Consider the following 12,938-nt stretch of genomic DNA (forward strand, 5'->3'; position numbering starts at 1 on the left):
CCCTCAACTCAGACTACAGAACTCACTAATGACATTCCAGAAAATGGTAAAGACCCTCCTCTTAACTAAAGGTCACCCTCAGTCTACACCCAACTCCTTAAACCCCACCTCTACCCTTCTTTCTCCATTCTAATCTTCTGCCTAAATTTCTGTATAGTCCACTCTCAGCCTATACTCAAATAACTAGTATCTAAACTAAACTACTTATATTTAAACTACTGTTCTTAATTTGCTGTATAGTCCCTATATTTACACTGCTGCAAAGCCTCGTATGTCCAAGTATTTAAATCTACTGTATAATCTTGTATGTCCAATTCACTCCATTGTGAATGTTTACTTGTAAACCGTTCTGAGCTACTGGGAGGACGGGATAAAAATCTAAATAAATAAAGGGGCTTCTTAGACCATTGGGGGAATCTGTTTTCAAGGATTATAAAGTCACTGATCTGTGTTCACTTTCGACACTTTGATCCTATCTTGGTTTTATAGGATTCCTTAGATATCCACGGTGGTTATTTCATACTATTAACTTTTCTAGTGTAATAGGTGTGCCATTCTGGATGGGCTAGTAATATCCCCATACTCGTGAGCGGTGCAGAAGGAATCCCTTCCAGCTTTTGAATTCCTCCTCCTTCACTAGAGGGCTCTGCTACACCTTCAGTTTTTCTTTGTGCACACGTTGGAAGGAATCTTTCTGATCTGCTCTGTATCTATAATAATAAAACGCTAAGCGCTCATGCGTGTTGCCTGATCTGTAGTTCCGTGGCCGGCAGAGTGCGCATGCACGGGCTCCGGCCACAGAAAGGTCATTTTTTTGTTCAAAGCCCCCGCCACGGCTCCTCTATTGAACCTCAACAGAGTCGGAGAAGACTTCCGATTCTGGCGGGGATCGAGAGAGGAGACGCAGTATCGGCTTTTCTATAGCAGTAGCACCATTACTCAGGAATGTTTCTAAGCAGCAACACAATCGAGATGCAGAAGCACTGCCACCCAGCGTCCCTGACTACCTGCATTGGGCTCCACCAGGGTCTCGGCTAGGTGATTCAAAAGAGTGCACGGGTGCAGGGAAAAAGCCTTGAAGGAACAGCGCTACAGCAACTGCCTGCAATAGCATGCAGCAAGTCACCCCAGCGACCCATGAACCCTCATCTCTCTCACGAGTCCAAACCTCCCACCAGCACTACAGCGGTCATGAGCCGACGAAACATTCGTCAGCTCACTTCCAGGTTTAAAGATGCTCTTCTACGGGCCGTCAGAGGAATCAAACTAGGTCAGCGCGAATCACGTGCTCCTCTCTTTTAACGTGTCCTGTATCCAAGAGCAGAAGTAACCTGAGTCGAAGTACTGTATTATCAATTCTCCTGGGGGATTTGTAAGCGGCATTTTTTTTTCCTTTCCTTATAAAGGCATGAACTTGAAATTAAACACTGACTACATCTGCAGTGTTTTAGTGTTGGGGAGTCTACAGTGCTGTATGCAGCCAGGCAGGTTTGTGCACTTACTTTGTTTCAGCTTTGCATGAGTGGGTTTGACTGTGGGCTGAAAGTTTGTTTGTTGATGTTTACTCATGTTCTGGCTAGATATAAAAACTTAAGGCACAGTGTTGCTCAGATTTGAGAATCTTCAGTAATGAGTTGAGCACGATCTCTTCATTGCAGATCGTTAGAGGATATTGTTATGGACAGAAAGGCTGAACTCTGCAACCTTCAGATTCATAAGTACCAACTCTATTGGTGTTTGAGTTCTTATTGACCAGATTTCTTCATCTATAATAATAAAACGCTATGCGCGCATGCGCACTCTTAATGCCGTGTTGCCTGATCTGTAGTTCCGTGGCCGGCAGAGTGCACATGTGCGCTTACCACGCATCTCTCTGTCTCGCAGCGGGCTTGCCGGCTCAGGCCACACAAAGTTCATTTTTTTGTTCAAAGCCCCTGCCACGGCTCCTCTATCGAACCTCACCAGAGTGTATGTAAGAACAGGAAAAAAATGTATATATTTTTCTTCTTCTTTTTGTGACTTTTTGATTGGTTTTGGTGCTCAGAGCTCCTCTTTTTGAGGATTCAGCTCTGCTTACATGGAGGAGAAGCAGACTGGAGTCTGTAGCTGACAGGCCAATCTCTCTGTGGTACCTGTTGGCCAGCTTGTGGAAATTTTTTTTTTTGGAGCTTGGGCTCTATTTCCCTGATCATCGCCTTTACAATGTGGCCGCTTTGTTCCAGTTTATTCATGAAGGCTGGTCGGGTTGTTCTAGGTACTCTCCTCGGGGCTGGGTGGATTCCTGGTGTTCCCCTCACTTCGTTCTGTCCCTTCTTCATGCGCCAATGTCTGTGATTCCGAGGGGGGGGGCTAAACTTGCTTTTTTTACAACCCTGGCGTCGTGCATGGCGCTGGTGGCAGCGTTGCCAGGGGAAGACACCGGCGGCTTCCCCCTTGTTACAGCTGTGTGGTAATGTTAACTTTCCTCTGGGAGTGGGACACTCTTGGTTTCGGCAGTGGGAGCTGCGGGGGTGTAGATCACTTCAGGATCTTCTCAGTGTGGAGGGTGGCCAGTTTCCTACCTTTGCCCAGCTCCAGTCCCATTGACACCTGTCCCGAACCCATTTCTGGGCTTACCTTCAAGCTCACCACTACTACCAGTCCCTTGGTCTTCACTGGGGGGATGCTTGGCTCTGTGGTCCCCTGGATACCCAATTTTTTCAGGTGACTCCCGACTTGAACAAGTTGGCCACCTGGTACTGTATTTTAAAGAATGCCTTGGCCCTTGGTACCATTGACACCTTGGCCTCCCGGTGGCAATCAGATCTTGCTATCACCTATGATCAGAAGACCTTTCTTGATCTTTTTGCCATGGTAAATGCCCTGGGGGGCTCCCTGGATTTTCAGGAGATGCAGTTTAAAATACTGCACCAAGCTAATATCCCCAGGGTGCCTGTGGGAGGGGGAGGTTTGTACTAAATGTCACCGCTATTTGAGTACCCTCACCCACCACTTTTTGGAATGTCCTGCCTCTGAACTCTGGCTGCAAGTACTTCCATTTTTGGAGGGCCTTGTTCAACGCTCTGTGCCCTGAGATTATGGTTTATTGCTGCTGGGGGATCTGCGTGGCTCGCTTGAGGTGGGGCTCACGTTGCCTCAGTGGAAAGTTATCTACATGGCTGTCTTGGTGGAGAAAAAGCTTCTTTTGAAATATTGGGTGGCTGACTCAGTGGCCTCTTTCCCGCAGTGGCTTGCTCGCTTGGCTGAGGTGGGCCGCTATGAACTGCAGCGTACTCCTCAGTCGGGGCACCTAGCACACCGGTGTTACCTAGCTCTCTGGCGGCTGTTGCTGCAGCTCCTATGCATTGCCTCCCTTACGGGGCTGGTGGTGTTTCTTCTTTGTAGGTAGATGCATGGTTGCATGGGGGGTATGAGTGCCTGGTGGGTGTTTGTTGTGACTTGCGGATGGCTGCCTGTGGTTTGGGTGTTTATGGATGGGGGTTTCTTCTTTCCTAAAATGTCAATTGTGATGGGTATCTGACTGTGGATATGTTGTTCTCTCTCTTCATGTTGGCCCGCTATGCTTCTTGCTGAGACGCTTGTTTGATTGTTTTGCACTGTTCCACTTTGTTCCCCTCTGGTTGTATGTCCCTTTCCCGGTCTTTACAGAAAAAGATGTAAGAAATCTACCTGAACTGGAAATGGTTTTCAATGGTGTTGAGGCGGAGATATTGAAAGAAATCTTGGTGAACATGGAAGACAAATCGACAAGTTAAAGAGTGATAAATCACCTGGACCGAATGGTATACATCCCAGGGTACTGAAAGAACTCAAACATCTTCTGTTTAAAATAGTCTACAGTACCTGAAGATTGGAGGGTGGCTAATGTTATGCCAGTTTTTAAAAAGGGTTCAATGGGTGACCTCGGTGCCGGGCAAAATAGTGGAAACAATTATAAAAAATTAAATTGTGGAACATGTAGACAAACATGATTTAATGAGAGAGTCAGCATGGGTTTAGTCGAGGGAAGTCTTGCCTCACCAATTTAATTGACTTCTTTGAACGTGCAAATAAACATGTGGATAAAGGCGAGCCGGTTGATGCAGTGTATCAGTGCAGGACCTGCTTTTATTGGAACACTGGTCCTCGACCTGGCAGCTGAACTTCAACACCAAGAAATGCAAGGTCATGCACCTAGGCAACAATAACCCATGCAGATCGTACACACTGAATGGGGAGACCTTGGCTAGGACTGTGGCAGAATGAGATTTAGGGGTGATCATCAGAGAAGACATGAAAACTTCCAATCAAGTAGAGAAAGCTTCATCCAAGGCCAGACAAATGCTGGGTTGTATCCGTAGAAGCTTCGTTAGCCGGAAGCCCGAGATCATTATACCGTTGTACAGAGCCACGGTGAGACCTCACCTGGAGTACTGTGTACAATTCTGGAGGCCACACTACCGTAAGGAAGTACTGAGAGTTGAGTCGGTTCAGAGAATGGCCACCGGGATGGTCTTGGGGCTCAAGGATCTCACGTACGAGGAAAGGCTGAACAGATTGCGGCTATACTCTCTCGAAGAACTCAGGGAGAGGGGAGACATGATCGAGACATTTAAGTATATCACTGGTCGTGTAGAGGTGGAAGATATTTTCTTTCTTAAAGGAACCTCGGCCACAAGAGGGCATTCGCTGAAATTCAGGGGCGGGAAATTTCATGGCGACACCAGGAAGTATTTCTTCAGTGAGAGAGTGGTTGACCATTGGAACAAGCTCCCAGAGCAGGTGAACATGGCCAACAGCCTCAACTAAAAACCTGGCTCTTCTCTAACATGTAATTTCTTTTCCCTTACTTTTCCACTCAATTTATAAACTTATGTAAACCTTTTCCTACCCTTTCTCATTTTTAAGTTCTTGTAAACCGTGCCGAGCTCTACTTCCGTGGAGATGATGCGGTATATAAACTTAAGGTTTAGTTTAGTAGTTTAGTAACAGCGTACCTGATTTCAAGAATAAGTGGGATGCCCACGTCGGATCTCTACGAGGGCAGTGTAAAGGTATTACCACCTGAGTGTGATCTCTAGGAGGGTAGTTAGGGAGGGTTAATAGAGTGGGCAGACTTGATGGGCTATAGCCCTTTTCTGCCGTCATTTTCTATGTTTCTATGTTTCTATATTTAGATTACCAGAAGGCTTTTGACTAAGTTCCTCATGAGAGGCTCCTGAGAAAAGTCATGGGAAAGGAGGCAATGTTCAATTGTGGATTAAGAACTGGTTATTGGACCGAAATCAGAGGGTAGGGTTAAATGGTCATTTTTCTCAATGGAGGAGAGTAAACAGTGGAGTGCTGCACTCTTGACTGTAAATTTTCTTATCACAATCATATTAGTACGGTGGTCCAGAAATGCTTCCACCGCCTTAGAATGAAACATTCCCTTTCTAAACTACTAGATACAGCATCTCTGAATACACTAATCCACTCTTTGGTAATTTCTTGTATAGATTATTGTAATGCTTTTTATAAGGGCATTACAAAAAAGGAAATAAGACGCCTTCAGATAATGCAGAATACTGCTATCAAGATTATTTATGGCGCAAAGAAATATGACCATGTTTCTCTTCTTCTACTCAATAAACATTGGCTACCCGTTGAACATAGAATTAGTTATAAAATTTTACTATTAACTTTTACAACTCTCTTAAACAATCAACCATAATTTATTGATAGACTCCTAATTCCCTATTATCCTACTAAATCTCTTTGTTCTACGTCACAGAATCTTCTTGTTGTACCATCATTAAAACTAATTAACATGTTGAGATCCAACAACTTCGCTGTCACTGCACCCTCTCTTTGGAATTCGCTGCCCAATCACTTACGGATCGAATCCACGATAAAGCAATTTAAAGCAAAACTAAAACCATTTTTATTCCAAGATGCTTTTGGATAAAAACTGTCCTTTTAAGGACTAAAACTTCTACCCTCTCCTATTGTTTTACCCTAAGTGTGCTTTCTCTCAAAGATTGTAATTTTACCCTGCTTCCCTAATTGTGCGCAGTTAGTATTTTATGTTTTTGTATGTGTATACTAACCTAACCCGGTTCTGTATAGTATTTTAACTCCAACTTGTTTTGTTTCTTTTAAGATATTCTTTTATTACTGTACACCGCCTAGAAATTTGATTAAGCGGTATAACAAATTTTTTAATAAACTTGAAACCAAATGCGTGCTAATGAAGCGCATATACCTACTTTCTAGTACTCCTTTAAAATATATTAACATCTTAAAACTGTTTCTTGTTTATACTTGCTTAACTGTCTTGACAGATGGCACAAGGTGAAGTACAATAAAACATAATACAATACAGTAAGCCAAATCAGAATAAATGGTAAATATTAAAGGCATAACTATTGATCTAAATTGACAAAATATCAGCCCACACTGTCCAGGGAAACTACTGACAGTCGATCACAGCTGCCATGCTTACTTTTCTTTAAACTTACTTTTCAGATTTTATTTTATAAACTGGCATGGCACTAATGAAAATGAACCATCTGTTTGGAGGCATTGTGCCAAAAGACAGAGAAATGATTTTGACAAAAAGAGAGTACAAGAAGGGACTCCACTTCTAGATGCTAATTCACTGGAATATTTGTTTGCACAGGTAAGTCTAGGCAATTAAAAAGCTTTTCTTTTGTAATAATAATGCACAGTATAAGTGCAAGTCTTGGAGTAATTAAAGGATGAATGCTAAGGTTATAAGCTTTTGACACAAGTTGAAAGGAAATTTCAAATTGCTATTTTTTCATTTAGCCATAGATATATACAATACCTTGTAAAAGTTTCTATATCCTTGTATGTTTTTCATATTCTACTCTAAAAAATGTAATTCAAAATGCATTAAACTGGCACAAGTTTCTTTAACTAATCTATATTGCATACTTATAGTACACTTTCATCATGAAAAACAAGTTATAGAAATTGTCAGAAGTAATTAAGAATATGCAGTCAACTTTTTTTTTTGTTTCATAAGTCTTTGTACTCTTTGTTGTAGCAAGTCCAGAAATTGCCTTGATAAAGCCCATAATAATTTAAGAGTTTGAGTGTATCTGTGTCCATCAGTAATTAAGATGACTTTGAATACTTGTGGATGAAGATTTGATCTAGTTCTGTTCTGTGAAATCAGTTTGAACAAAGAAAGACAGCAATCATGCTTTCCTCTGTGAGGGGGGTAAGAAGGGGGCCACGGAGCAGACAGGCATGGCACAACAAGGGGCTAGGGGGAGAGGGAAAGGGGAATGACACAGAAAGGGGCTAGGGAGAGACACAGACAGAAAGAATGACAGACAGACAGGGGGACAGAGAGACAGACAGAAAGGAAGACAGACAGACATACAGCGGGCCAAGGAGAGAGAGAGAGAAAGAAATAAAGAAAGACAGACACACATTTACCCAACGTGTGGTGGACACCTGGAATGCGCTTCCAGAGGACGTAATAGGGCAGAGTACAGTACTGGGGTTCAAGAAAGGATTGGACAATTTCCTGCTGGAAAAGGGGATAGAGGGATATAGATAGAGGATTACTGCACAGGTCCTGGACCTGTTGGGCCACCGCGTGTGCGGACTGCTGGGCACGATGGACCTCTGGTCTGACCCAGCGGAGGCACTGCTTATGTTCTTATGTTCACATCTATTCTATCACCTGTTAATGTAACGGGATTAAAGACTAGTGTGTATATATATAATTAATAGCATAAAGTAAACAATTGTGGGGGATGCTTTGCAGGCATTAGAGAAAGATTGAGGGAAAGATGGGTGGTACAAACTACATCTGTCATATATCTGGGACCAGGGAGAAGATTAACCTTTCAGCAAGGCACTGGTTCTAAACACAAAACAAAAGCAACAATGGAGTGGCTTAGCAGAAGAAAATGAATGTCTTTCAGGGATGCAGTCAATCCAGAATCTGAATCCAGTAGAACATCTATGGTAAGACTTTGAAGACTTTAGTCCACATGTGTCAAACACAAGGCCCGCAGGCCAAATCCGGCCCGCCAGGCCTTGCAATGTGGCCCGCACCGCGCTGTCATCACTGCACGCCGCTGCGTTCCATCACAATGACGCGCGGTGACATAGAAGGCTTGTGATCTCGCCGGTCGTACTTGCTATCTATCTCCCCCCATCGACCGCCCCCCCAAGAACCTCCGACCGCCCCCCCAGCCGACCCGCGACCCCCCTGGCCAACCCCCACGACACCCCCACCCCCCTTCCCCGTACCTTTCTGTAGTTGGCCGGTCAGACGGGAGTCAAACCCGCCTGTCCGGCAGGCAGTCAACGACGGAATGAGGCCGGATTGGCCCATCCGTCTCAAAGCTCCGCCTACTGGTGGGGCCTAAGGCGCCTGGGCCAATCAGAATAGACCTGGGAGCCTTAGGTCCCACCAGTAGGCGGAGCTTTGAGACGGATGGGCCAATCCGGCCTCATTCCGTTGTTGGCTGCCTGCCGGACAGGCGGGTTTGGCTCCGGTCTGTCCGGCCAACTACAGAAAGGTACGGGGAAGGGGGGTGGGGGTGTTGTGGGGGTCGGCCAGGGGGGTCGGAGGTTCTTGGGGGGGGCGGTCGATGGGGGGAGGGGGGGTTTGCGTCGAGGGCAGGAGGGTTTGGGCTCCCTCCTGGCCCGAACAACTAGCGGGGGGGGGGGGTCGCCAGGGCCAGGAGGACTTGGGCTCCCTCCTGGCCCGATATTGTCGGGGAGTTGGGGAATCGGCGGGGCAAGAGGGCTTGGGCTCCTTTTTGCCCCGATCGTGTCGGGGAGTCGGGGGGGCAAGAGGGCTTGAGCTCCCTCTTGCCCCGATCGTGTTGGGAGTCATGGAGTCGGCGGTCCTTCGGGGTGGGGGTGCAGGTGCGTGCGAGCTGTCCTGCTTGGGGTGAATCGGACGTGGGGGGGGGGGGGAACTATGTAAAAAAAAAAAACAGCAGAAGCTGCCAGTTCCTGGCATAAAGTGTAGGCATAAAAATCGCAACAGAATCTGCTATCTGTACCCAGCCAGGCATTTATTGACTGACTTTTTCATTCTAACGCAGATTTCCAATAAACTACATCTTTTACTGCCAATATTGATCCCAAAATGTCCAGGAAAAGAAAAGTTGACGGTGAAGGCAGACAATTTAATGACAAATGGGAAAATGAATACATGTTTGTGCTTAGTGAGGGCAAACCAGTGTGTATATTGTGTTATGAGACAGTGTCGGTGATGAAAGAGTACAATATACGTCGTCATTTTGACACCAAACATAATGTTAAGTATGGCAAATATACTTTGGAAGAAAAGCATAAAATTGTTAAAGAACTAAAAGGCAAACTACAATCACAGCAGCAAATGTTTACAAAGGCTACAGCTTTATAGTGGCTGAAGAAATTGCCCGTACTTCAAGGTGTTTTTCAGAGGGTGCCTTTTTGAAGCAATGCATGCTAAAAGTGTGTGAGAAAGTATGCCCAGACCAGATACAGAGTTTTCAAACTGTCAGTTTGTCAAGAAACACCATTGCAGACAGAGTTCAAGAACTCTCAGGAAATCTATCATCACAGCTGGCCGAACAGGCATGCAGTTATCTCGCTTTTTCACTTGCTATCGATGAAAGCACAGACAACACTGATACAGCGCAGCTGTCCATCTTTATATGTGCTACGAAGATCGACCTCTCTGTCACTGAGGAACTTTTGGATGTAGCTGCCATGCATGGGACGACGACTGGTAGAGATATATTTGAGGCTGTGGAGAAATCTATAAATAATTTTAAATTACCCTGGGAAAAGTTGGTGGGGCTAACTACCGATGGCGCACCTTCAATGTGCGGAGAAAAGAAAGGCTTGGTTGGACTAATGAAGGAAAGAATGCAAAAAAGTCACTGCCACACACCCTTGATTACTTATCATTGCATTATCCACCAAGAGGCTATGTGTGGAAAAGTTCTGAACATGAATGACATAATGACCACAGTCATTAAAACTATTAACTTTATAAGGGCATGTGGCCTGAATCATCGCCAGTTCCAGCAGTTTTTACAGGAGGTGGGTGCAGAGCATGGAGACGTGTCATACCACACAGAAGTAAGATGGCTGAGCAAGAGCGCAGTCCTCAAAAGATTTTTTGAGCTCAGAGAACAAATTGCTCTTTTCATGGAAAGTAAAGGAAAGCCCTTGCCTGAACTGTCGGATCCCGCCTGGCTATGTGATTTTGCTATGATGTGTGACATATGCGAGCATCTCGCCCAATTGAATCTGAAGCTGCAGAGACGCAAACAAGTCATCACGAAGATGTCTGACATGATCACAGCATTCCAGCGTAAACTTCAACTATGGAAGTCCCAACTGGAACAGGACAATCTTGCCCACTTTCCCGTTTGTTTGAGTATCTCAACCACTATTTCTGGTACTTTTCCTTGCAGTCGGCTGGCTACCAAAGTTAGCCGTTTACTAAGTGAATTTGAGCGGCGCTTCTCTGACTTTAGAACACAGCACTCGGGCTTTGACATCTTTGCCAATCCTTTTACAGTTGATGTCAACAATGTGCCCCATCACCTTCAGATGGAGATAATCGAGCTTCAGTCTGACAGTGGCCTGAAATCAAGGTTTCAGGATGTTGAAATTGAGGACTTCTACCCTCTACTGCCCCCTGACTCAATGCCAGAGCTCCGACTTCATGCTGCCCGTATTCTATCCATGTTCGGGAGCACCTATCTTTGTGAACAGATGTTTTCAATAATGAATCTGAACAAAAACAAGCACAGATCACGCATTACCGATGACAACCTCCATGCTGTTTTGCGGGTTGCTACAGCCCAAGAAATAAAACCGAACATTGACTCATTGATACGGGGAAAACGGTGTCAGACATCTAGCCAGAAAACAAAACAATGAGCATTTTAGGTACATTCCAATATTACTGTTTTGCTTGATACCAATATTACTGTTTTGCTTGATAGCATGTGAGTTGGTTAACAGCACTGTTAAGGAAAAGATTGTTCCACTCATTTTAAATTCACATTTCTGGTTAACATTGTCAGTTTATGACTGTTCAGTAAACCATTCAGCCCGCGATTTAGGCTGGATTTTAGATTTTGGCCCCTTCTCTGATTGAGTTCGACACCCCTGCTTTAGTCTATAGATGGCCATAGCCAATCTGAGTGAGCTTGAGCTACACCATCCCACTGTGCAAAGTTGGTAGACCTTTTGTCATAAACAACTCGGAAGAGATTTCCATCAAGTCAAGGAGTGTGCAGACTTATGCAGTCGAGACATTTTTGGTTTCTTATTTCTAATTCTGAATAAAGCACTAGGAGCTTTAGATTAGCTCTATGGTATGGTAGTCACTTGTGAAAATAATTACATGATCAAGGGCACACATGAAGCCATTCCAACCTGCGTTCTTTTTCCATGAGCAACTATTAATAAAGAGTATCTATGTGTTTTGATACTATGAAGTGAGTAGGCTGATATCTACTTTGGAAAATTTGCAAGGCGTTTTTTTCTTTTCTTTTTTTTAAGCAAATTTAACCCCCCACCCCCTATTTACAAAACTGTAGTGCGGCTTTTAGCGCCAGCTGTGGCGGTAACAACTCTGATGCTCATAGGAATTATATGAGTGTCGGAGCTGTTATCGCTGCGGCTGGCGCTAAAAATCACGATACGGTTTTGTAAAATGGGGGTGGGGGTAGTAAAATGGATTCATTTTTTATTGGTAAACTGATCTGCCATTTCTTTTTCTTCAGGGCCAGTATGACTTGGTGAAATGCTTAGCACCTGTTCGAGACACTAAAAGTGATCAGGAGGCCCATGAAATTGAGAATGAATGCCTTGGTATGGCAGTACTTGCCATATCTCATCATGCAGTTGAAAAGAATATGCAACTTCCAGAACTTCTCAAGGACATCAGGTTAGAATGAATTTTGCAACACATGGAGCCTGATTTGGATATGTTGTCTAGGTAGGAAATGAGAGCCAGGTTGGGAAATTCACAATTCCCCCAAAATATAAGATTACCGGAAAACATAAGTATACTTGACAGCACATCCAGTAGCAACAACTATGTTAGAAAAATGTATTTTAAAGAGGAAGTGCTTTTACACGTGTTAAGTTTCACTCTTGCAACATATATGTATGTTTGCCAGCACTTTCATGTGTAAATACCAATGTTGCAAAACTAGACATACAAGAGGTGTCGAGGAGCCACCCAACATCACTCTCTTGTTTTTGAAATGGTTTTAGATACTGCAGAAAAAAGCACAATTGCCGCCTCAGTCATTGGTGGAGACCCCAGGTCCAAATAAGCAGGTAGCTGAATTTTTATTTTATTTATTTATTCATTCAATTTTTTAGCACCTCTTCCCAAAGGAGCTCAGAACGAGTTACAAATCAAGTACTCAGGCATTTTCCCTATCTATCCCAGTGGGCAGTTTATCTAATGCAGAGGATCTCAATATGCAGTACGCATACCCCAGGGGGTAAGTGTACCATTGTCAGGGGGTACATGGTGCCGGCACTGTATGTTTCCCAACTTCCTTCTGCCGTTGCATATCTCCCACTTCCCTCATCTTTTCTCCCCAGCCTCCCTCCTGCTCCTCCTTTCCCCCCCAGGACCAGCAGCAGCTCACTGTGTGTTTTTAACTTCCCCAGACAGCTGCTTCTAGTGGTAGTATAGCTGGCAGCCTCGGGCCTTTGCTAGGCTGACCCATCTCTGATGAAAGAGGAAGTTGCATCATTGGAGGTGGGCTGGCTTAGCAAAGGTCCCGAGGCTGCTTGATGGAACTGCGGCTAAACTAACACTAGCGGCAGCTGTGTGAGGAAGTTAAAAGCACACAGTGAGCTGCTGCTAGGGAGAAGAGAGGTACTGCTGGAGATGGGGAAGGGCCGGGGGAACGGAGAAGGGGTATGCTGGACATGGGGAGAGCGAGGGGGGAAGG

At 44.7% G+C, this 12,938-nt stretch overlaps 1 protein-coding gene across 5 annotated transcripts in view; it reads left to right on the top strand.

The window, feature by feature from the left end:
- The window catches only part of JAK1 (Janus kinase 1), a 241,161-nt gene that overhangs the window by 39,349 nt on the left and 188,874 nt on the right, over nt 1–12,938 (top strand). For 3 of the 5 annotated variants that reach the window (XM_033915500.1, XM_033915498.1, XM_033915499.1), the window contains exons 4-6: nt 6,487–6,640; nt 11,748–11,911; nt 12,244–12,309. In XM_033915500.1, coding sequence (XP_033771391.1) covers nt 6,487–6,640; nt 11,748–11,911; nt 12,244–12,309 — 384 coding nt within the window. The remainder of the gene's footprint in view (nt 1–6,486; nt 6,641–11,747; nt 11,912–12,243; nt 12,310–12,938) is intronic. The other 2 variants (XM_033915502.1, XM_033915501.1) reach the window with 1 other exon arrangement.

The sequence above is a fragment of the Geotrypetes seraphini genome, chromosome 12 (genome assembly GCF_902459505.1).
Source record: "Geotrypetes seraphini chromosome 12, aGeoSer1.1, whole genome shotgun sequence".
Lineage (NCBI taxonomy): Eukaryota > Metazoa > Chordata > Amphibia > Gymnophiona > Dermophiidae > Geotrypetes > Geotrypetes seraphini.